We start from the raw sequence: 25,921 nt of genomic DNA, 5'->3' as shown, positions 1-25,921 counted from the left end.
CCTTTATATACCAATGACCGGGGCACTCACCACCTCCTATGACCCGGTCTACAAGAACAGCTTTCGTCTCTTCCGAACACAGGTCGAGAAAGAGGAAGTTGCAGAGGCACCCGGTCCCATGGAGTGCCATGCAGGACCGCCCCTGCACTCGAGAGAAAAATGCGCCAAAAAGGCCCGCCTCAACCCCTCGCTATGAACTGTGTTACACACTGACAGAGCCACATCTCACACAAATGCAGTAAAAACACAATAAACAATATTATGCTATAATCTCCCCCCTGTTCAATAGCCCCCTTCCTAGGGTATTACCCTAGATTCTATAAAGATAAAAGGAGCCACACTGTGACCCTGTCTTCATGCGTAATCAAATATATATATAAATGAAACAATCTTACCAAAATCAACGCAGTGGAACAGGAACACGGCCCTTCAAGTGTGACAGGTTAGTAGCATCGCTCTTGACATGGACTTGAGAGAAGAAAAGCAGGCAGTGAAACTCGTCAACGCTGATTGCTATTGGAGCTGTTAAATTTGGGATGGGTTCGCGGAAAGACTCTCCCTGCATCTCCGGACTCTAACATTCACCCATGTTCTCACTGAGAGGCTGACAGGACTACTTAAAATTCCAGTCCCAATTCGAAGAGTACTACCCTCCATAAGAGACTACTGCGATCTTCCGACACCTCTCTGCCAACCTCCTGTGACGAAAGGCAAAGAATGACTGGGGGGTGAGGGGAGTGGGGGAGGTATTTAAGCCTTTGGCTGGGGTGTCTTTACCTCCTCCTGGTGGCCAGGTTCTTAATTAATTAATGAAGCAGTGGACTCTCCTCCCATTAAGATGGAAATGCACAGATCAGTTTTTGGTGCTTAAATTGAGTCGGTGTGCGGTGTTAAAACTGGCTCTGAAAAGTGCCTTTACATTGCGGTCTATGGGGACTGTGTGTTCTCTATAAATGTATATGAATATATAGGAACAAGAAGAAGGGAAATCACAGACTGTGCGCTCTTCCTTGGAGCGATAAAGAGACAGTTCTAAGGTGTGAGATCAGAACCACCCGGTTGCAGAGCTCGGTAGGCAAAGTGACAATTTTTAGATGGGCGCAGAAAATACCTCTACTCCTATACAGGGGAAGTACGAGACTCACAGCTGCAGAAGACACAGGTACACGGGAAACGGCTCAAACCTCTTGGACCTCCAAACAGCACGGCCACCACCGCGCTTGTTGAATCTGGGTAGTACAGCCTCGTCCTCATTCCATCTGTGATTGCAGATGTGCAAGTCGCCCAACACGTCCGTGACATATTCACTACCGCTCTGCCGTGCTGAAGTGGATAGTTAAAGATCTCCGCTAATTCTATGAGTAAGGCCATCTGGCCGAAACATGTCAGACGTTTCTTTCTGATTATTGTTCATGCTTTTTAATATGGACCATTAAACTTGGACGTTTTTGGACGACAATTTTGCCCTTTTTTTCTATCTATATGAATATATACATATATATTTATGTGTTAATATGTGTATATACACATATACAGTACATATATATTTAATATTTGCTGTGTGACTTACCCCCTTCACTGCGCTAGGTTATCAGCCATTTCTAAAAGGCATGAGAACGAGGCTTCCATTGGAGCCTATGGAAGCGCCCTCTCGTGAGCTATAAGCATCCCTACAACGTGTTCACATTGCGCTTTACTTGTGATATCAGCACATATTTTGCGTGCGCTCGAATTACTGAGTGGAGCGCAAATATTTTGCTCGCATAAGCGATATTTTGCGCTCCACTTGTAATCTGGCCCTATATGTACTAGTAAAGTCACTCAGTATAGTAAACACAGTTAGTGGTTAGTTAATAGTTAATCTAAAAAAAAATATCAACTCATTCCAGAAAAAAACTGATTTTTTAAATAAAAACAAACCATTGTTTTTCGAGTCAGACTACAGACAGACTGCAAGTGCAAAGCAAAAGAGTTAACTTTAAGCTCAGCAATGCAACAAAAGGTTAATAACTTTAAAGGGACATGAAACCCAATTTTTTTTATTTTGTGATTCATAGAAAGCATATGATTCTAAATAACTTTCATATTTATTTCTATCATCTAATTTGTTTCGTTCTCTTGATATCCTTTATTGCAAAGCATATCTAGATAGGTTCATGAGCTGCTGATTGGTGGCTGCACATGTATGCCTCATGTTATTGGCTCACCTTTGTGCATTGCTGTTTCTTCAATAAAAGATACTCAGAGAATGAAGCAAAATAGATGATAGAAGTAAATTTGAAAGTTGTTTAAAGGGACATTAAACACAATTTTTTTTCTTTCTAGATTCACATAGAGAATACCATTTTAACCCCTTAATGACCGAGGACGTGCAGGGTACGTCCTCAAAAAAAAAGGCAGTTAACGCCTGAGGACGTACCCTGCACGTCCTCGGTGTGGAAAGCAGCTGGAAGCGATCCTGCTCGCTTCCAGCTGCTTTCCGGTTATTGCAGTGATGCCTCGATATGGAGGCATCCTGCAATAACCTTACATGGCCATCTGATGCAGAGAGAGCCACTCTGTGGCCCTCTCTGCACCGGACATCGATGGCTGGTATCGTTGGTGGGTAGGAGCTGACTTGGGAGGCGGGTGGGCGGCCATCGGTATGCCGTGTGACGTTGAGGGGGGCGGGGACGGGGGCGGGACCGTCAGGGGCGCGCACGGACGCGCGCGCGTGCACGGAGGGTGGCGGGCGGGCGCGTGCACGGGGCGGGAGCGGGTGGGAACCGCTACACTATGGAAAATGAATAAAAAGTAAAAAGTTAAAAGTGGCCTAAGCACAAAAAAAAAGCACAAAAAGTGATCGTGGAGGGGTGGGGGGTTGGTTTTTGTGTGGGGGGGGAAGCTACACTACAGAAAAGTTTAAAAAATATAAAACAAAAACATTTTTTCTTCTAAACTGAGTACTGGCAGACAGCTGCCAGTACCCAAGATGGCGCCCATTAAGTTAGAGTGGGAGGGTTATAGAGCTGTTTGGGGGGGATCAGTGAGGTTGGGGGCTAAGGGGGGATAGTACACAGCAGCGTATGTAAATATGCTTTAAAAAAAACACCAAAAAAAAACAAATATAGCTTTTATTTTAGTACTGGCAGACTTTCTGCCAGTACTTAAGATGGCGGGGACAATTGTGGGGTGGGGGAGGGAAGAGAGCTGTTTGGGAGGGATCAGGGGGTCTGGTGTTTCAGGTGGGAGGCTGAGCTCTACACTAAATCTAATATTAACCCTGCAAGCTCCCTACAAGCTACCTAATTAACCCCTTCACTGCTAGCCATAATACACGTGTGATGCGCAGCAGCATTTAGCGGCCTTCAAAATACCAAAAAGCAACGCCAAAGCCATATATGTCTACTATTTCTGAACAAAGGGGATCCCAGAGAAGCATTTACAACCATTTGTGCCATAACTGCACAAGCTGTTTGTAAATGATTTCAGTGAGAAACCTAAAATTGTGAAAAATTTTACGTTTTTTTTAATTTGATCGCATTTGGCGGTGAAATGGTGGCATGAAATATACCAAAATGGGCCTAGATCAATACTTGGGGTTGTCTACTACACTACACTAAAGCTAAAATTACCCCAAAAAGCTCCCTACATGCTCCCTAATTAACCCCTTCACTGCTGGGCATAATACACGTGTGGTGCGCAGTGGCATTTTGTGGCATTCTAATTACAAAAAAGCAACACCAAAGCCATATATGTCTGCTATTTCTGAACAAAGGGGATCCCAGAGAAGAATTTACAACCATTTGTGCCATAATTGCACAAGCTGTTTGTAAATAATTTCAGTGAGAAACCTAAAGTTTGTGAACAAATTTGTGTAAAAGTTAACGATTTTTTTTATTTGATCGCATTTGGCGGTGAAATGGTGGCATGAAATATACCAAAATGGGCCTAGATCAATACTTTGGGTTGTCTACTAAAAAAAAATATATACATGTCAATGGATATTCAGAGATTCCTGAAAGATATCAGTGTTCTAATGTAACTAGCGCTAATTTTGAAAACAAAATGGTTTGGAAATAGCAAAGTGCTACTTGTATTTATTGCCCTATAACTTGCAAAAACAGCAAAGAACATGTAAACATTGGGTATTTCTAAACTCAGGACAATATTTAGAAACTATTTAGCATAGGTGTTTTTTGGTGGTTATAGATATGTAACAGATTTTGGGGGTCAAAGTTAGAAAAATTGGGGGGTTTTTCAATTTTTTTATAGTAAATTATAAGATATGATGAAAATAATGGTATCTTTAGAAAGTCCATTTAATGGCGAGAAAAATGGTATATAATATGTGTGGGTACAGTAAATGAGTAAGAGGAAAATTACAGCTAAACACAAACACCGCAAAAATGTAAAAATTGCCTTGGTCCCAAACGGACAGAAAATGGAAAAGTGCTGTGGTCATTAAGGGGTTAAACAACTTTCTAAATTACTTTTATTATCTAATTTGCTTCATTCTCTTGATATTATTTCCTGAAAAGCATATCTAGATAGGCTCAGTAGCTTCTGATTGGTGGCTGCACATATTTGCCTCATGTGATTGACTCAACCATGTGCATTGATATTTCTTTAACAAAGGATATCTAAAGAATGAAGCATATTAGATAATAGAAGTAAAATGGAATGTTGTTTAAAATTGTATTCTCTGTCTGAATAATGAAAGGAAAAAATTGGGTTTCATGTCCCTTTAAAGGGATATGAAACCTACATTTTTTCTTTCATGATTCAGATAGAGCATGCAATTTTAAGCAACTTTCTAATTTGCTCATATTGTCAATTTTTCTTTGTTCTCTTGGTTTGCTTTGTTGAATGAGCAGCAATGCACTACTAGTTGCTGACTGAACACATGGGTGAGCCAATGAAAATCGTTATATATATATATATATATATATATATATATATATATATATATATATATATATATATATATATATATATATATGCAGCCACCAATCAGCAGCTAGAACCTAGGTTCTTTGCTGCTCCTGCTCTTACCTAAAAAAAACTTGAGCAAAGGATAACAAGAGAATGGAGCAAATTAAATAATAGAAGTAAATTGGAATGTTGTTTAAAATTGTATGCTCTGTCTAAATCATGAAAGAAACATTTTGTGTTTCATGTCCCTTTAAGTAATAAACTAATTACTTGTGTTTAAAGTCACTACTAGTAACTACCTACCTACACCTAGCACTAAGTACAGTAGTACACTAGTCTAGTTGCTAAAGAGGTTTTTTAAAAATAAATAAATATATAAATCTTATAACATGCAATTATGCAGATAATATCTTTTTAAAATTTTTAGCCCAAAAAAAAGTTGAAGAATATACACACAAGGTGCTGGTAATATTCACTAAAATCAGCAAAACCAACAATATCTCTCGCCAGGAAGCTCTGTAACCCTTAGTGGTGAGGCACATTCGAACACCAACTGTTAATGCACTGATAGCACACAAATCTGAGGCTGAAAACGTTAGACAATAACTTAAAGGTATAGTAAACCCCAAAATGTTATTTTATGATTCAGATAGAACATACAATTTTAAACAACTTTCCAATTTAATTCTATTATCAGATTTTCTTCATTCTCTTGTTATTCATTGCTGAAGGGACAGCATTGCACTACTGACAAGAAGCTGAAAATATCTATTTAGCCAATCACAAGAGACAAATGTGTGCAGGCACCAATTAGCAGCAGCTCCCACTAGTGTATGATATGTGCGTATTTATTTTTTAACAAGGGATAGTAAGAGAACGAAGCACATTTGAAAATAGAAGTGAATTTAAAAGTGTCTTAAAATGTCACGCTTTATCTGAATCATGCAAGTTTAATTTTGACTTTCCTAACCCTTTAAGAATCACCCCCTGAGAATCCTGGTTGGCTAGAAAAGGTCACATGCTATTTGCCTGCTTTTCCTGGTTTTGTTTTATTGTTTACATCACAACAGTAGTCTGCTATGGAAATGAAAATGTTGAACTAATATTCGGATAAACAGTTTCGTTTTCCGTTGACAGCCATATTAGTTATTTTGATGTTAATGAAAATAATGAATACACAACTTTAGTTGATTTTTGACATTCGTACGAAAATGAATGTACATCCCTAATTTTTACTGAATTGTTTAAAGGGACATTTGTAGATATTTTTTTCCACAATGAATTACAGCCTCTTTTCTGAATGTATAAAAAACATGTTCTTGTCAGGTGTGCAGGGGGATGCCCATCTCCAGGGCCGCCACTAGAAATTTTGGGGCCCCTGACTTAACTATTGATCAAGGCCCCTCTCCTTTGACATGTGCAATTTTTTGACCAAGTGACTAAAACGTATATGCACTTTATCTTAAGTGTCTATTTAAACTTGGAAATGTTGTAAAGGTGGTAACATACAGACACACTCATACACTGAAACACACACACACACTCACAGATAAGGATTCACATATAGACACTGTAGCAGACACGCAAAGAAACACACACAGACACCCAAACAGACACTCAGCACTTGTTTACATTGACCTGACAAGTAATTAGGTAAACTATAGTTTTGTAAAAAAAAGGAGATTTAAAAAAACAAAATATGCAGTTCTGATTATCTTTTTGTAAAGGAAGATGACAACTAAATGATGACAACAGCATGCAGTGGCTGAAAGGAAGGGCCCTGAACTTCCTAAACAATAATTTAAAGGTTAAATGGTGGATTGGTGACTTCCGGAAAGGTCTTGTTAGCTCAAAGTCTGTAGAAAGATGTGAATAATTAGTAGTAAGGTCAAAATGTCCTAAAAAGGAACAGACAATGGACACACACACACACACACACAAACTCAAACTTGCACATACACCCAAGGAAACACTGACAGAGACAGCCTCAGAAAACACACAGACATACACACACACAGAGACACCCACAGAAAACACACAAAGACATACACACACAGACAACCACATAAAACACAGAAAGACATACATACACACGCCCTCACTGAGACATCCACAGTAAACACACAAAGACATACACACACTCTCACAGAGACACCCACAGAAAACACGCACCCTCACAGAGACATCATCAGAAAACAGACATATACACACACACCCTCACAGAGGCATCCAGAGAAAATACACAAAGACAAACATACACACACCCTCACAGAGACACCCATATAAAAAGCTCAAAGAAATATGCATACACCCTCACAGACATCCACAGAAAATGCACAAAGACATACACACCCATCCTCACAGAGAGACCCACAGAAAAAAATACATACACACTCATAGACACACAAACCAAAGCACAAAGACAAACACAGACACCTACAGGAACACTCACAGGAGGAAACATGTATGTACCTTGCATCCCCTAAATCAACAGTGTGTGACGTGCACGATAAAAAAAAATTGCAGAAATTAAGAGATCACTTTTTAAAGAATCATATTTGTAAATGTGCAAACAAAAATAATTCTGTGAATTCAAAATTGTACATTAATGATCTGGGTAGATGGCTAGATGAAGAAAAGTACTTTTAAAAGGTTGACATATGTTTGTTTGTTTTTTCCCCATTTTCCCCATCCAAGAGCACCTCTTCAAATATAGTGTACAAATGTTCCCATCTGTCAGCTGTACTTATGGATTTTGAAAATGCTGTACTCTATATGGTCTTGGTGGAACCATAAGCTGTGTTACTCATACCATTAGATCTGGTTAAATGCAGGATTTAGGTTTGTTGGTATGTATTACAAAATTAAGCTGTAATGTAAATTGAACAGTTTTAAGTTAACCCGTCTCATTTCCAACACTGAGCAATCATAGTCTGAGAGTATAACATTTTATGCAGATGTAAAAATCTTAGATAAAATGCCTCCTTGCATCTGGAAAGTCCTTGCATAAAGGGCCAGTAAACTGGAATATATATAAAGTGCCAAAAGGGCACCTACCATTTGTGTATTGAGGAGGAAACATTTCTGCATGGTTTTGAATATAGAATTTCTACAGCATTGTCAAATCATAAATACACTGCTGCTAAAAAAAATTGTTTTTATGGACCCCTGGCCCCACCATACAACTACTGCCACACTGACGTTACAATCCAAAATTGCACAAAGAAATAAAAAACATTTGCTAAGTAAGCCCTACCTCCTCTGCAAATGAAAGTGATCTGCCGCCTGACTCAGGCACACACTGTACAAACAAAGTGCCAAGTCTGTCTCACACTGTGCATAGTGGTTTAGTGCACACTCAGAAATCCTCTCAAATGCTAATACTTTGCTCCTTGTAATAACATTTCCCATGCTCAATTAGCACTCTGCTGTAGTACCCACTGGTGGCTGACAACATTTAAATTTTTTTTTTTTTTTTTTTTTTTTTTTTTTAGTTCTTGCCTCATGGGCCCCCCCTGGCCCATTGGGACCCTGACAGGAGTCACCTCTGTCACCCCCTGATGGCAGCCCTGCCCATCTCCACCACTAAACTTGGGCAGTTGTCTTTAGCGAAAAGCCAAAAGTGTTCAACATGTTTAAATGCTGCTTTTTTATATGCATTATAGAACATTTATTGAAAGATAAAAACTCAATTGGGCAGTTTAATATTATTTCTTAATTTCAGCGTTTTATAATACTCTCCTGCTAAGGCGCTTTGACAATTGAAAGTCAATGGTTTAGACATCCATACATTTTGCGATGCTGCTTGGTGTTTATGACTGTTTCAAAGGGACAGTAAACACCTTTCTTTATATGAAATGTTTAGTTATGCAGAATCAAAAAACTTTTTATATTTTAATTATTTATTTTCTTCTATTTTCATGTAATTTAGCTCTGAAAATTGAGCAATTTCTAATTCTGAGAACTTGGAATGCAATCTGCTGACTTATCAAGGCTAACCCTGCTACATACATGTTCCTAATTAGCTTTATTAGATAACAAAAAAAGTCACTTTATACTAACTTTAAGACCATGAATAACTTTGTTGTCTGCAGGCTAAAGCCCAGATTGGCTCCTCCAAATAAGGCAAATGTAGGGTGGAGCTTGGCTATCGAAATATAGCTGCAGTAAAAAGATGTTAATTTGAGTTAACTGCTAAGACTTAAAAGATATGTTAATATATAGCAACACAACAGAAGTGTTTACTGTCCCTTTAAGTGAACTTTTCTATTCTGCCAGGGGAACAACGGCTGTCGATGGTGCAGGTTTTGGCATTGATCGTCCAGCAGAGTTATCAAAAAGTGATGATGAATATGATGCATTTCGGAAAAGGATGATGCTGGCGTACCGCTTCCGACCAAACCCCCTAGTAAGTACAAAGTTTCATCTTAGGCTGTTCAAGCTGTAATAAAAAGGCTACTTTATTCTTTCTACAGTGATGTTTAAATATAGTTATTAAAACTATAATCTGGCTGGTGCCATTTTGAAACGTAAGCATTTATTCAAAGGTCTTATATAATTTGTACCATTTATATCTCCCCTGTTACTTCTTTTGTGCTTTGCCTCCGTATCCTGTCCATACAAAGTAACTGCCTCTTTTTAACCTTTAGTCTTTATATATATATATATATATATATATATATATATATATATATATATATATATATATATATATAAAAGGAGGGTATATAGATGGCTATATGGTAAAGAGGATGGTACATATAGACGGCGTAGAAATCTTAGATCTAGAAATACACTAAGTATTGTAGACAGCAGTGGGGGTGATTCTTCTGGCACTGAGGTCAGTGCTAGTAATGATCACACCCCTGCACAAGTCAATCAATCTGAACATTTTTTAGGGGTGAGTACTCGCTCTACTGCGAAACCCCCACCAATGCCCCAAGACAAAAGAGGGCAAAATAATGTAAAACCAGGCGGGGGGGGCACAAATCAAAATCTAAAACAGATTCGCAAGAAATAGATGTTATATTCAATCTTAGTAGTAGACCACTCAGTAGTGCTGAACGGTCTCTGCTTAATCATGGATTGTCGTTTATTCCTACCCCAAAACCAGATAAATTTGAACAACTAGTTGATATTCACAGATTTCAACGCCAACTTAAGTTAAAGGATCATTTCAGAGAACAGACCCCACAGAGTGAAGGCTTTAAGAAAAAATCTACGTTTGAGCCTCCTAACACACACACATCAATTAGGAGCTATACGAGGGTACTAACTAGTAATTTGACAGAAAACACTCCCACACGTTTATATTCTAATCTAACGCTAGCTGAGCAAAAGGCTCTCACTGAATTAGGTAATGACACCTCAATCATCATCCGCCCTGCGGATAAGGGGGGGGTCTATAGTTATCCTTGATTACACTGATTACCGACAAGAGGCTCTTAGACAACTGGCCGATGTGAATACTTATGTCAAATTAAAAAGTAACCCTACATCTACCTACAAGTCTATCATCGATTCCTTCCTCCAAAATGGCCTTATGGCTGGCCATTTGAGTGAAAAGGAATATGCATTTCTTACCACTGACTGTCCGGTTGTGCCTGCATTATACCTTCTTCCAAAGGTCCATAAGACCTTGGTGAACCCACCGGGCAGGCCTATTGTATCTGCCCGGGGGTCTGTACTTACCAATATAGCCATCTACATAGACTCACATCTTCAGAGTGTGGTTAAGAATACAGATGCTTATTTGCAGGACTCACCGAGTCTTTTGAAAATCCTGAAAGATTACTCTGATCTTCAACAGGATGACATCCTGGTCACCATGGATGTTGACAGCCTCTACACGGTGATTCCCCACGCGGATGGGGTGGAGGCTGTCAGGTCCATGGTGACAGGTAATGTTAATTACCTTGGACCATCCATTGAATTCCTTTGCACACTGTTATCATTTTGTCTGGACAAAAATTACTTTAAGTTCGAGGAAAGTTATTATTTACAAATTTCAGGGACTGCCATGGGTTCGAACGTGGCACCCACTTATGCTAATATCTTTATGGCATGGTATGAGCATGAACTCATGAAGCCCTTTGAGAACCCCAAGGTGAAATATTATACACGCTATATTGATGACGTGTTTCTCATCTGGAGGGGTAGTGAATCATCTTTGCGTGAGTGGGTGACACGTTTGAACCTCATGGAGTCTCCTATACGTTTTAAGCTTGAATATGATTTAAGCTGTGTACATTTTCTTGATTTGAATGTGTTCAAGGTGGAAGAATCAGGCAAATTGCGGTTTGGTACATCCTTGTACACCAAACCCACGGACCGCAACTCTTTATTAGATGCCAGAAGCTTCCACCCTGCACACCAAAAACAAGGTGTCATCACTTCCCAGCTCACCAGAGTCCTGAGAAATAACAGTGAGCTATCATTACGGACCACTCAGTTGGAGGAGATGGGCAAAAAATTGAGTAACAGAGGGTATGCCAGGGCTGAAATTATTAAGACACAAGAGAGGCTATGTATGGATGGCCCCAAAGAACAGAGCAAAGCCAAACACGAACAGCTCAACCTGGTTACCACCTATACACCTGGTAATGAAAAATTGACAGGAGCAGTGCGTAAACACTGGCCGGTCGTGGAGACTGATCCAACGCTACCTTTTCGGAACATGCCACCTCTGAGGTTGGTCTATCGCAGAGCCAAAAACCTCAGGGACCATTTAGTAAAATCGGATTTTATTAAACACTATCATAAGGAATCATGGCTTAAAACCTCTAAAATGGGGTGTTTTCCCTGTGGCAATTGCACTACATGTAATAGCATGACTCGGGGTAATTCGTTCCAGCACCCACATTCAAAAAAGAGGTACAAGATTAACCATCGTTTGAGTTGCATGAGTAACTATGTAATATACATACTGATTTGCCCTTGTTCCAGTGTATATGTGGGTAAGACGATTACCCCCTTCCGTGATAGGATGGCAAACCATCGGTGTGCAATTCGTGCTGCATTGAAGTCTGGCGAATCAGATCAGCCAGTGGCACGCCACTGTGTGGCATTGAAACACTCCGTGTCAAGTATTAGGTCCATGTTAATTGACCACGTCCCCCCCCCATGCCAAGAGGGGGTGATAGGGCTAATAGACTGCTCCAGCTTGAAAGCAGATGGATCCACAGATTGGACACATTGGTCCCTAAAGGCCTCAACACCTCACTGGACTTTAGTCCATTCTATTAATACCACACTGAATAGTTATTGCCCTGGACATATCTAAATGATAGCTCACTACTCACTAAAAAGTTTCTATCTGTACCCCAGGGTGGCATGATGCTACAATGTATTTATATAATTATGTTTCTTAATACATCTACTAATCGCTTGCACCAGGGGTTACAAATTTAATAGTGATACAGTTAATAGTGATAGTTTTCGCTTATCCTCATCTGTAATATGTATCATGTATTGCAATGACAAGGTGTTATGTTTCTCTTATGCTGTTGCCTTTACTGTCTAGTCTGGCATTTCGTGCCCATTCTCTAAGGATGGCCCTTAGATTGGCCTCCTTCTCTTTCTGAGCTTGACAGTTTTCCGCATATAGAAATCACACATTGGATCTATCATCTAACAAACTATGTTCTAATATGCCATTTAATAATACGTTTCTAACATTATTAATGTTTTGTCTATAAACCGCTATGTCAAAATATTAAACACGCTATACATATTGTGGATTGTTTTGGTTGCTGTTAGCAACAAGTACACACAGACGTCCCTGATAGTAATCTGTATGCGTGATTAAGTCACTCCCTACTCTGACGCGTGTGGCTATCCGACGTCGCTATGGCAACGCCGTGCCATGCGTCATCACGCTAGGCACGCAGCGTGCGTACGTGACGTCATTGCCATGGATGGGAAGACGCGAGTGGAGGCATGGCGATAATAGCTTGCTCACATCTTTAAAAGGGGTATGTTTTTAAATGTGTTTCATATTGATTTTAAGTGTGCTGCATATTCGTTTGGTTACATGCTGACATTTGACAAAGGCACATATTGGTGCCGAAACGTTATGTCTTTTTAATGATTTCTAAATAAATTGTTATATTTTACTAAGACCAGTGAGTGCCTGCATTCTGTGGACGTTGTGGATTATTTACAGCAGAGCACCGTGGCACTTAACAAGTGGTGAGATTGTGCTTTCCCCTTAAGGAACTATATATATATATATCCAAACAGACAAGCACTCCAGAATCCAGTAAACAATTTGCCTGGCGTGCAACAGAAAATATGCACAATATCCAGAAAGAGTGCACTCATCAGGACTTTTAACACAATTTATTCTTCACATTTGAAGGAGGAGGCAAAGACCACCACAACAGAGCTGTTAAGTGTCACTCCCCTACCCATAATCCACAGTCATTCTCTTTGCTTCTGTTAATGGAGAAGGTGAAGTTTTGGTGTCTGAAGAAAATTGGATTTATTTTTGTTTCAAGCAAGATTTTGGGTATAGCTGTAGTCCACATCAATCTCTTCAGTAGAGTAGTGGTGGCTTTAAAGCAGTTAGGAACTTGCAAGGTGGGCCGTGCTGCGTTTTCCTAACATATTGCTGCCCTAGTACAGAAAGCCAGAGTAGGTTTACTCTGTTCTTACTTTTTTACAAAGGCCTCTGTGAGGAGCCGACGTCCTTTCACGCCTCATGAGCTGTCCTAATGCTGGACGGCTAAAAGTGCAGGTAAGTGCCATTTGTCTTCTGGGGCTGGGAGGCTGGCACTGAAAGGGTTAAGTTTTAACACTGCATTTTTTTAATGGGAACAGAATCCTGAGGATAGGATTACTTTTAGGCAATGGGCAGGCACTTTTGGTAAGTGAGGAGAGACTGGGGTTAATCTCCTTTATGAGAGAGTAGGAGTTAGCCCTGTTTTGCTGGCTCATGAGTCGTTTATTGTGTATTAGCTCACATTGTGTGAGCAGGTCGTTTATGGGCGCGTTTTTCATTATCGCAATATCTGTGATCCTTCCGGCTCTGATCCGGCTTTTAATTTTTTGTATTATTCCGGACTGAAGCATGCGCTTTACACAGTGTGGCGCAGCTTCAATTGCTGGTCATGTGACCTTCTGGCTCCGCTCCTGGAGATTATCGGAGTGGTTTCAGCAATTCCATTAATTGCAGTCCGGATCTCCCTACACTAGATTGAAGGGCAGGTAGGCACCTGAGTCACGGACTGGGGTGTAGAGGTGTCCTGATAACTTTATATTGTACTTTGGCTTTGTTTTGCCCAGACAAATTTATTGAGGCGCAGTAACTATAGTCTCTTGCCCTGTGTGTTAATTAAAGCAACAGTACATCAATTAAAATATTTTTTTCCCAATCATGGAACAGGACTCTGCTCATATGGACAGGTGCCTGCTTGGAGAATCAAATTGTGTTGCTTTTGCAATTTTGTTCCTCATGTGTAGAGAGGACTTTAAAAACTAAACTCTCATACAGAGATCTTGTTGTCTTTGCTTCGTTCCACGGATGGAAAGAGAATCTGGAATAGAGTTGCCTTGTTCCAGCTATAAGGGTGGTTTTCTTAGGGACCATAATAGATTCCCTAGCTATGAAGATTTTTCTGAGATCAGAAAATCCAAAATTCTTTCCTCTTGCCACTCTGCAGTGGCCCAATATATGGAGGTAATTGGTCTGATGGTCGCTTCCATGGACATCATACCCCTTGCTCGATTCCATTTGACAGCTCTGCAGTATTGCATGCTCAGGCAATGGAACGGGGACCATTCGGATCTATCTCAGAGGATACACCTAGATTAGTCGACAAATGACTCTCTCTTGGGGCACATGTTTCCGGAGAACTTCCTGGATGATTGTAACCACGGACGCCAGCCTGCTGGGCTGGGGAGCAGTCTGGGACTTGTTGAAGGCACAGGGACTATGGACTTGGGAGGAGTCTGCTCTCCCCATAAACATTTTGGAGTTGAGAGCGATTTACAATGCTCTGATGGCTTTGGCCTCAATTATCCTTAGCCCGGTTTATCAGGTTCCAGTCGGACAATATCACCTCAGTGGCTTACATCAACCACCAGGGAGGAACTCAGAGTTCCTTAGCCATGAAGGAGGTGGCTTGGATTGTTCAGTGGGTGGAAGCTCACGATTGCGGTCTTTCTGCCATCCACATTCCAGGTGTGGACAACTGGGAAGCGGACTTTCTGAGCAGACGGACTTTCCATCCCGGGGAGTGGGCACTCCATCCGGAGGTGTTCTCCAGGTTGACCCTCAAATGAGGGATGCCGGAGTTGGATCTGATGGTGTCTCGGCAGAACGCCAAGCTTCCAAGGTATGGTTCAAGGTCGAGAGATCCACAGGCCGCCCTGATAGATGCTCTAGCGGTCCCTTGGGATTTTAGTCTGGCATACCCGTTTCCTCCGTTTCATCTCCTTCCACGAGTCATTGCTCGTATCAAACAGGAGAGAGCTTCAGTAATTCTGATAGCTCCTGTGTAGCCTCGCAGGATCTGGTATGCAGACCTAGTGAAGATGTCATCTCTTCCACTTTAGAGGCTGCCTTTGAGGAAGGACCTTCTAACTCAGGGTCCATTCCTTCACCCAAATCTCGTTTCTCTGAAGCTGACTGCTTGGAGATTGATCGCTTAGTTCTGTCTAAGCATGTTTTTTTCTGAGTCGGTCATTGAGACCATGATTCAGGCTCGCAAGCCTGTTACTTGGAAGATTTACCATAAGGTATGGCGTAAATACCTTTACTTTTGTGAATCCAAGAGCTATTCTTGGAGTAGGGTCAAGATTACTAGAATTTTGTCTTTTCTCCAGGAAGGTCTGGAGAAGGAATTGTCTGCCAGTTCTCTAAAGGGTCAGATTTCTGCACTATCTATTTTGTTGCATAAACGTCTGGTGGATGTGCCAAATGCTCAATCCTTTTGTCAGGCCCTGGTCAGAATCAGGCCTGTGTTTAAGTCCGTTGCTCCTCCTTGGAGCCTTAACCTTGTCCTTAAAGTTTTGCAGCAGACTCTGTTTTGATCCTTTGCATTCCATAGATATTAAGTTATTATCTTGGAAGGCTTTGTTAGGTGGCCATGCAACGAAGTTGCAGGACAACCTATTGTTATTGTCAGGATTATTATTATTATTATTTGTATTATTCCGCCACTTTTTCTATTGCCTATAACTTTTGAACTGTTAAAGCAAAGCTCCTAAAATCAGATATGCTAGTACAGCCTATTGCTCTGCTACATCTCATGCAATATTGAACTCATAGGTCATAAGGTTACACAGCCATATTGCTTTTTGCGACAAATTTTGAGAAACGCTTAATAATCTTTAGCTCTGTTACGGCTTATGTTACAGCTTTGCAACTTGCTGTGCTCAGTGCTGCTATGAACTAGATTTGCTGTAGCTCAAAAGAAGTGCCTTGGTCACATGATGTAGCAGCCATCTTGCATTTTGTGAAAATCTTTAAACATCTTCTTCTCTTAAACCGCTTAGTGCAATAAAGCGCAATTTTGCACATATGCTCCTTGCAAGGTCCTCTACCAAGTTTGTTAAAATTGCGATTTTTCCATAATCAACATGGCTGCTGTAAGACATTAACCTTTTTATCGCCATTTAATTGCGTAATTTTGCACTTTATACATTAGTTTTACAATATTTAACAATATTACAGTGTAATAGACACATGATTACACATAGTCATAACCCTTAAAGACAATATTGCAATTAAAATTCGCATTGCGCTTCGTGAAATAAAACATTTGCAAATTTTCATGAAACTTCTGCAAATTGTAGAGGTCTATAGTGAGCATTAGTATGTGCAATTTGAAAGCCATACATTGCATAGCTTGGCGGCCATTTTGTTTCGTATGCGCTGTTTTTAAAAATTTACAAAAATGCTTTATTTTTGCCATGTTTATTGACATCTATGGTGAGCACTATTGTGCATAATATGGAAGCTCTATATCTTATGATCAGGCAGCCATCTTGGTTTACGCGAAAATAACGAAAGTCTATTTTCTCTGAAACCGCTTATGTTAGAACTATGAAATTTGCTGTATAATCTTATATTGTGACCTAGATTCATAATTGCTCATTAGGAGAGAATCAGTCACATGATGTGGCAGCAATATTAGTTGTATTTTTATCGTAATTATTTATAATTCAATACTTCCTCTTTTGAGTCAATTGCTCACAAAACACAAATTACTTATGCTAAACTCTTGAAATCAGGTATGCTGGTACAGACTATTGCAATTCTACATCTCATGCAACATTGAACTCATAGGTCATATGGTTAGGCAGCTATTTTGTTTTTTGCGACAAATTTCGAGAAAAGCTTAAAAATCTTCAGCTCTGGAACTGCTTATGTTACAACTTTGAAACTTGCTGTGCTTAGTGCTGCTATGACCTAGATTTGCCATTGTTCAACAGAAGTGCCTTGGTCACATGATGTAGCAGCCATCTTGCATTTTGCGAAAATCTTTAAACATCTTATTCTCTTAAACCGCTTAGTGCAATAAAGCGCAATTTTGCACCTATGCTCCTTGTAAGAACCTCTACCAAGTTTGTTAAAATTGCGATTTTTCCATAATCAACATGGCTGCTGTGAGACATTAACCTTTTTATCGCCATTTAATTGCGTAATTTTGCACTTTATACATTAGTTTTACAATATTTAACATTGTGCAGTCGCATTCGTGGAATAAAACATTTGCAAATTTTTATGAAACTTGTGCAAATTGTAGAGGTCTATGGTGAGCATTAGTGTGTGTAATATGAAAGCCATACATTACACAGTGTGGCGGCCATTTTGTTTCGTATGAGCTGTTTTTAAAAACTACAAAAATCTTCTTCTCCGAAACCGCTTATGGCACTGACTTGAAATTTTGTTTACAGAGTTAGCTTATGACTAACATTCAGATTTGTTCAAGAGAAGTTGATAGGTCATGTGGTTTGGCAGCTATTTTGAATTGTTCAAAAACATTTAACGATATTTTTAAATTAATAATAAAACAAATACCGTTTTACAAAAAGGCTTTATTTTTGCCATTATTATTGACATATATAGTGAGAATTATTGTGCATAATATGGAGGCTGTATATCATGTGATCTGGCAGCCATTTTGTTTTATGCGAAAATTTCACAAATCTATTTTCTCTGCAACTGCTTATCTTAGAACTGTGAAACTAGCTGTATAACCTTATATCGTGAACTAGAGTCACATTTGTTCATGTTGAAGGAATTGGTCACAGGCTATGGCAGCCATATTGGTTTACGCAAAAATTTCGAAAATGTGATTTCTTTGCAACTGCTTATGTTAAAGCTGTGAAATTTGCTGTGTAGCTATATATTGTGACTTTGCAGCTTGTATGCTTTGCAAAGGTGATGCGCATGGCCACCCCTATCGCTACTTGCAGCTATATTTTCTTATTGCTATTTCTTCTGCTCGGAGAGTCTCTGAACTTTCGGCTTTGCAGTGTGATTCACCTTACCTTTTTTTTCATGCTGATAAGGCGGTTCTTCATACTAAGTTGGTTTTTCTTCCTAATGTGGTTTCAGATAGAAATATTAATCAGGAAATTGTTGTTCCTTCTCTATATCCTGACCCTTCTTCTCATAAGGAACATTTGTTGCACAACTTAGATGTTGTGCGTGCTCTGAAGTTCTACCTACAGACAACTAAGAATTTTCTACAGTCTTCTGCCCTGTTTGTTTCTCTGGAAAGCGTAAGGGTCAGAAAGCTACTGCTACTTCTCTTTCTCTCTGGTTGAGAAATATGATTTGTTTTGCTTATGAGACTGCTGGTCAGCAGCCTCCTGATAGAATTGCGTCTCATTCCACGAGTGCTGTCTCCTCGTCTTGGGCTTTCAAAAATGAAGCTTCTGTGGAACAGATTTGCAAGGCTGCAACTTGTTCTTCTCTGCATACTTTTTCCAAATTTGATACTTTTGCCTCGGCTGAGGCTTCTTTTGGAAGAAAGGTTCTTCAAGAGGTGGTGCCTTCTGTTTAGGTCTGCCTGTCTTGTTCTCCCTCCCTAGTCATCTGTGTCCTCTAGCTTGGGTATTGGTTCCCACTAGTAATTGATGAGGTTGTGGACTCTCCATATCTTAGGAAAGAAAACAAAATTTATGCTTACCTGATAAATTTCTTTCTTTCCGGATCTGGAGAGTCCACGACCCCACCCTTAAATTTAAGACACACCTTTGTGGTGTTCCTTTTTTTTCCATTTTCCTTTCGGTCGAATGACTGGCGATTATGGGTAGGGGAGTGACACTTAACAGCTTTGCTGTGGTGCTCTTTGCCTCCTCCTGCTGGCCAGAAGTGATATCCCCACTAGTAATTGATGACGTTGTGGACTCTCCATATCCGTAATGAAAGAAATTTATCAGGTAAGCATAAATTTTGTTTTCATGATTCAGACAGCAGTAAATTAGAAAGTTGTATAAAACTGCATGTTCTATTATCAGATTTTCTTTGTTCTCTTGGTATCTTTTGTTAAAAAAAGCAGGAACGTATGCTTAGGAGCCGGCCCATTTGTGGAGCACTATATGGCAGCATTTTTTCAAGAATGTTATTAATTTGCAAGAACACTAGATGGCAGCCATGTAGTGTTCTAGATGCCTACATAGGTATATCTTCAACACATAATATTATGGGAATGAAGCAAATTTGATAATAGAAGTAAACTGGAAACTTTTTAAAAAAATGGTATGTTATACATTTGTTGGGTTTCATATACTTTTAAATTACATCTCTTTTTGTTATCTACTTCCTGCTTATTTTGTAATGATTTTCTTCCCATAATCTTCCTACATTATTTTCTGCCCAATCTTCTTTATTGACATATATAGTGAGAATTATTGTGCATAATATGGAGGCTGTATATCATGTGATCTGGCAGCCATTTTGTTTTATGCGAAAATTTCACAAATCTATTTTCTCTGCAACTGCTTATCTTAGAACTGTGAAACTAGCTGTATAACCTTATATTGTGAACTAGAGTCACATTTGTTCATGTTGAAGGAATTGGTCACAGGCTATGGCAGCCATATTGGTTTGCAAGAACACTAGATGGCAGCCATGTAGTGTTCTAGATGCCTACATAGGTATATCTTCAACACATAATATTATGGGAATGAAGCAAATTTGATAATAGAAGTAAACTGGAAACTTTTAAAAAAAAATGGTATGTTATACATTTGTTGGGTTTCATATACTTTTAAATTACATCTCTTTTTGTTATCTACTTCCTGCTTATTTTGTTCTGATTTTCTTCCCATAATCTTCCTACATTATTTTCTGCCCAATCTTCTTAATTTGGGTCCCATGTTGCATCTAATTCCTACCTATCCTTTTCAGTTATAGATTTATATGGTGAAAATATTACCCCCTTCCTTCTTGATCAATAACAACATAGTAATTTAAAAGAGTCCTTTAACAATACAAAACTTTTACCACAGACTGTTTCTAGTTCCCCAAAATGGGGTTCTTGGCTGCCTATGCTAGCTGTTCAGGCATTGAACAAACAGACAAAACACAAATTAATCTGTAGAGGGCATGATAGATACCCTCTACAGATGGTGGAAGTTGGTCTGAAACATGTATATGTGCATATTACCATGATTACTGTGCATTGGCTTTTTCTCATAATTCCTAGCTTGCATAGCATTAGGAAGAAGGTATCCAAATATATTATTATCTGGACAAAAAAGACAGAACAGCGCAGACTCCTCTGAGTGTTGTATTTAAAAACAATTCATGGAAATTCATTACAGCACACAAATTCAAACTCACACTAAACAACCTCAAGCATGTGAGGTATGTTAAAACATATCCGGAAACACCATTAGGTTCCACAGCAAATCAATACACTGATGTCCAAAAAGATAACTCTCCCTCAGTAAAAATAAGTTGTCCACGTTGTTAAGGGTGGCAGGTGAAAACATCTTATCTCTGGGTCAAGAGGTTCCAGAAGTCCCAATGAAAGTATCCGATGTAAAAAAAACCCGCCACACTCAGTGGATACTTTCAGAACTTCTGGAACCTCTTGACCCAGAGATAAGACGTTTTCACCTGCCACCCTTAACAACGTGGACAGCTTATTCTTACTGAGGGAGAGGTATCTTTTTGGACATGTGTCTTGATTTGCTGTGGAACCTAATGGTGTTTCCGGATATGTTTTAACATACCTCACGTTTGAGGTTGTTTAGTGTGAGTTTGAATTTGTGTGCTGTAATAAATTTCCATGAAGTGTTTTTAAATACTACACTCAGAGGAGTCTGCACTGTTCTTTTCTGTCTTTTTTTTGTCTAGCAATTTTCCAGCTTCCAGTGCTGAGCCCTGAGAAAGCAGCGACTAAAATGAGGATTACTATCAGCACCTGAGCATAATTTTATGCATTCTATATCCTTTTCATTGTGAAAACCATCTGTTAAATTTTCAGTTTTTTGATACCAGGGTGCTCTAGAATATATTTGTTGTTTTATATTATTATCTGGGGAGTATTTTTATTGTGGGCCCCTCCAGCGATATTTTGGCATGCCCTTTCTTGTCATACATGATTAGGTAGAATCTTGCTAGTTAAACAGGTGTCAATTTGGTAGCAGAGTATCAGACACATTTAAAACCTAGTTGTTCTAAAGAAATTAGCAAAGAAATTTAGCAAATCAAGCATTTTGGCTCTCTACACAATCTTAGCAGTCTTGGATAAGATTTATAGAAAAGTTGTCCTCCATCTTTACAGTTTAACACAAAATTAAGCAATCTGCTCTTATTAACATTACAAACAGAATAAGATTGGATAGAGTGGGATAGAGTGGGGTACACCCTTGATGAACACTTAGTGGGTATGCTGGACTACATATTCCTTGATTGAGGAGCAATTTGACTAATCTATGAAGTCAGTAAATGTATTTAAGCTCAGGGAAATGTGCCTGTGTGTGAATTTTTTGTAGGATTGTTTGAAGAATGGAAAATTCGACAACAGCATCTTATGTTAGCTTTCAATGATTTAGAAAATAAAATTAAATCTGCATTGTCTTATGGATATTGTAGCAGTTTCAATTATGAGGTAGGCTATCTCAATTTTACCAGACATTTCTCCAACATAGGTGTGTCCGGTCCACGGCGTCATCCTTACTTGTGGGATATTCTCTTCCCCAACAGGAAATGGCAAAGAGCCCAGCAAAGCTGGTCACATGATCCCTCCTAGGCTCCGCCTTCCCCAGTCATTCTCTTTGCCGTTGTACAGGCAACATCTCCACGGAGATGGCTTAGAGTTTTTTGGTGTTTAACTGTAGTTTTTATTATTCAATCAAGAGTTTGTTATTTTAAAATAGTGCTGGTATGTACTATTTACTCTGAAACAGAAAGGTGATGAAGATTTCTGTTTGTGAGAGGAAAATGATTTTAGCAGCCGTTACTAAAATCGATGGCTGTTTCCACACAGGACTGTTGAGAGGAATTAACTTCAGTTGGGGGAAACAGTGAGCAGACTTTTGCTGCTTGAGGTATGACACATTTCTAACAAGACGATGTAATGCTGAAAGCTGTCATTTTCCCTATGGGATCCGGTAAGCCATTTTTATTACATAAGAAAAAAAGGGCTTCACAAGGGCTTTCAAGACTGTAGACATTTTCTGGGCTAAAACGATTGATATATAAGCATACTTTAATACTTCATAGCTTTGAGGAATTATTTTATTCTTGGGAATTATGTAAAATAACCGGCAGGCACTATATTGGACACCTTATTCTCTAGGGGCTTTCCCTAATCATAGGCAGAGCCTCATTTTCGCGCCTCTATTGCGCACTTGTTTTTGGGAAGCATGACATGCAGATGCATGTGTGAGGAGCTCTGATACATAGAAAAGACTTTCTGAAGGCGTCATTTGGTATCGTATTCCCCTTTGGGCTTGGTTGGGTCTCAGCAAAGCAGATACCAGGGACTGTAAAGGGGTTAAATATAAAAACGGCTCCGGTTCCGTTATTTTAAGAGTTAAAGCTTTCAAATTTGGCGTGCAATACTTTTAAGGCTTTAAGACACTGTGGTGAAATTTTGGTGAATTTTGAACAATTCCTTCATACTTTTTCACATTTGCAGTAATTAAGTGTGTTCAGTTTAAAATTTAAAGTGACAGTAACGGTTTTATTTTAAAACGTTTTTTGTACTTTGTTATCAAGTTTATGCCTGTTTAACATGTCTGAACTACCAGATAGACTGTGTTCTGTATGTGGGGAAGCCAAGGTTCCTTCTCATTTAAATAGATGTGATTTATGTGACACAAAATTTAGAGAAAATGATGCCCAAGATGATTCCTCAAGTGAGGGGAGTAAGCATGGTACTGCATCATCCCCTCCTTCGTCTACACCAGTCTTGCCCACACAGGAGGCCCCTAGTACATCTAGTGCGCCAATACTCCTTACTATGCAACAATTAACGGCTGTAATGGATAATTCTATCAAAAACATTTTAGCCAAAATGCCCACTTATCAGCGAAAGCGCGACTGCTCTGTTTTAGAAAATACTGAAGAGCATGAGGACGCTGATGATATTGGTTCTGAAGTGCCCCTACACCAATCTGAGGGGGCCAGGGAGGTTTTGTCTGAGGGAGAAATTTCAGATTCAGGGAAAATTTCTCAACAAGCTGAACCTGATGTAATTACATTCAAATTTAAATTGGAACATCTCCGCGCCCTGCTTAAGGAGGTGTTATCTACTCTGGATGATTGTGAGAATTTGGTCATTCCAGAGAAATTATGTAAAATGGACAAGTTCCTAGAGGTCCCGGGGCCCCCCGAAGCTTTTCCTATACCCAAGCGGGTGGCGGACATTGTAAACAAAGAATGGGAAAGGCCCGGCATACCTTTCGTCCCTCCCCCTATATTTAAGAAATTGTTTCCTATGGTCGACCCCAGAAAGGACTTATGGCAGACAGTCCCCAAGGTCGAGGGGGCGGTTTCTACTCTAAACAAACGCACCACTATACCCATAGAAGATAGTTGTGCTTTCAAAGATCCTATGGATAAAAAATTAGAGGGTTTGCTTAAAAAGATGTTTGTTCAGCAAGGTTACCTTCTACAACCAATTTCATGCATTGTTCCTGTCTCTACAGCAGCGTGTTTCTGGTTCGATGAACTAGAAAAGGCGCTCAATAAAGATTCTTCTTATGAGGAGATTTTGGACAGAATTCATGCTCTCAAATTGGCTAACTCTTTCACCCTAGACGCCACTTTGCAATTGGCTAGATTAGCGGCGAAAAATTCTGGGTTTGCTATTGTGGCGCGCAGAGCGCTTTGGCTAAAATCTTGGTCAGCGGATGCGTCTTCCAAGACCAAATTGCTTAACATTCCTTTCAAGGGGAAAACGCTGTTTGGCCCTGACTTGAAAGAGATTATTTCTGATATCACTGGGGGCAAGGGCCACGCCCTTCCTCAGGATAGGTCTTTCAAGGCCAAAAATAAACCTAATTTTCGTCCCTTTCGCAGAAACGGACCAGCCCCAAGTGCTACGTCCTCTAAGCAAGAGGGTAATACTTCTCAAGCCAAGCCAGCCTGGAGGCCAATGCAAGGCTGGAACAAAGGTAAGCAGGCCAAGAAACCTGCCACTGCTACCAAGACAGCATGAGATGTTGGCCCCCGATCCGGGACCGGATCTGGTGGGGGGCAGACTCTCTCTCTTCGCTCAGGCTTGGGCAAGAGATGTTCTGGATCCTTGGGCGCTAGAAATAGTCTCCCAAGGTTATCTTCTGGAATTCAAGGGGCTTCCCCCGAGGGGGAGGTTCCACAGGTCTCAATTGTCTTCAGACCACATAAAAAAACAGGCATTCTTACATTGTGTAGAAGACCTGTTAAAAATGGGAGTGATTCATCCTGTTCCATTAGGAGAACAAGGGATGGGGTTCTACTCCAATCTGTTCGTAGTTCCCAAAAAAGAGGGAACATTCAGACCAATCTTAGATCTCAAGATCCTAAACAAGTTTCTCAAGGTTCCATCGTTCAAAATGGAAACCATTCGAACAATTCTTCCTTCCATCCAGGAAGGTCAATTCATGACCACGGTGGATTTAAAGGATGCGTATCTACATATTCCTATCCACAAGGAACATCATCGGTTCCTAAGGTTCGCATTTCTGGACAAGCATTACCAGTTTGTGGCACTTCCGTTCGGATTAGCCACTGCTCCAAGAATTTTCACAAAGGTGCTAGGGTCCCTTCTAGCGGTGCTAAGACCAAGGGGCATTGCAGTAGTACCTTACTTGGACGACATTCTGATTCAAGCGTCGTCCCTTCCACAGGCAAAGGCTCACACGGACATTGTCCTGGCCTTTCTCAGATCTCACGGGTGGAAAGTGAACGTAGAAAAAAGTTCTCTATCTCCGTCAACAAGGGTTCCCTTCTTGGGAACAATAATAGACTCCTTAGAAATGAGGATTTTTCTGACAGAGGCCAGAAAATCAAAACTTCTAAACTCTTGTCAAATACTTCATTCTGTTCCTCTTCCTTCCATAGCGCAGTGCATGGAAGTAATAGGTTTGATGGTAGCGGCAATGGACATAGTTCCTTTTGCGCGAATTCATCTAAGACCATTACAACTGTGCATGCTCAGTCAGTGGAATGGGGATTATACAGACTTGTCTCCGACGATACAAGTAGATCAGAGGACCAGAGATTCACTCCGTTGGTGACTGTCCCTGGACAACCTGTCACAGGGGATGAGCTTCCGCAGACCAGAGTGGGTCATTGTCACGACCGACGCCAGTCTGGTGGGCTGGGGCGCGGTCTGGGGACCCCTGAAAGCTCAGGGTCTTTGGTCTCGGGAAGAATCTCTTCTCCCGATAAATATTCTGGAACTGAGAGCGATATTCAATGCTCTCAAGGCTTGGCCTCAGCTAGCAAAGGCCAAATTCATACGGTTTCAATCAGACAACATGACGACTGTTGCGTACATCAACCATCAGGGGGGAACAAGGAGTTCCCTGGCGATGGAAGAAGTGACCA

General features: G+C 40.1%; 1 protein-coding gene across 1 annotated transcript in view; it reads left to right on the top strand.

Moving 5' to 3' along the window:
- SUGP1 (SURP and G-patch domain containing 1) overlaps nucleotides 1–25,921 on the top strand; it is a 197,269-nt gene that overhangs the window by 100,173 nt on the left and 71,175 nt on the right. Inside the window, exon 13 of the mRNA XM_053702919.1 lies at nucleotides 9,193–9,322. Within this exon, the coding sequence (XP_053558894.1) occupies nucleotides 9,193–9,322 (130 nt within the window). The remainder of the gene's footprint in view (nucleotides 1–9,192; nucleotides 9,323–25,921) is intronic.

Source organism: Bombina bombina, chromosome 2, assembly GCF_027579735.1.
Source record: "Bombina bombina isolate aBomBom1 chromosome 2, aBomBom1.pri, whole genome shotgun sequence".
NCBI lineage: Eukaryota > Metazoa > Chordata > Amphibia > Anura > Bombinatoridae > Bombina > Bombina bombina.
The sequence above is the reverse complement of the archived record's forward strand: the minus strand, read 5'-3'. Positions and strand labels throughout refer to the sequence as shown.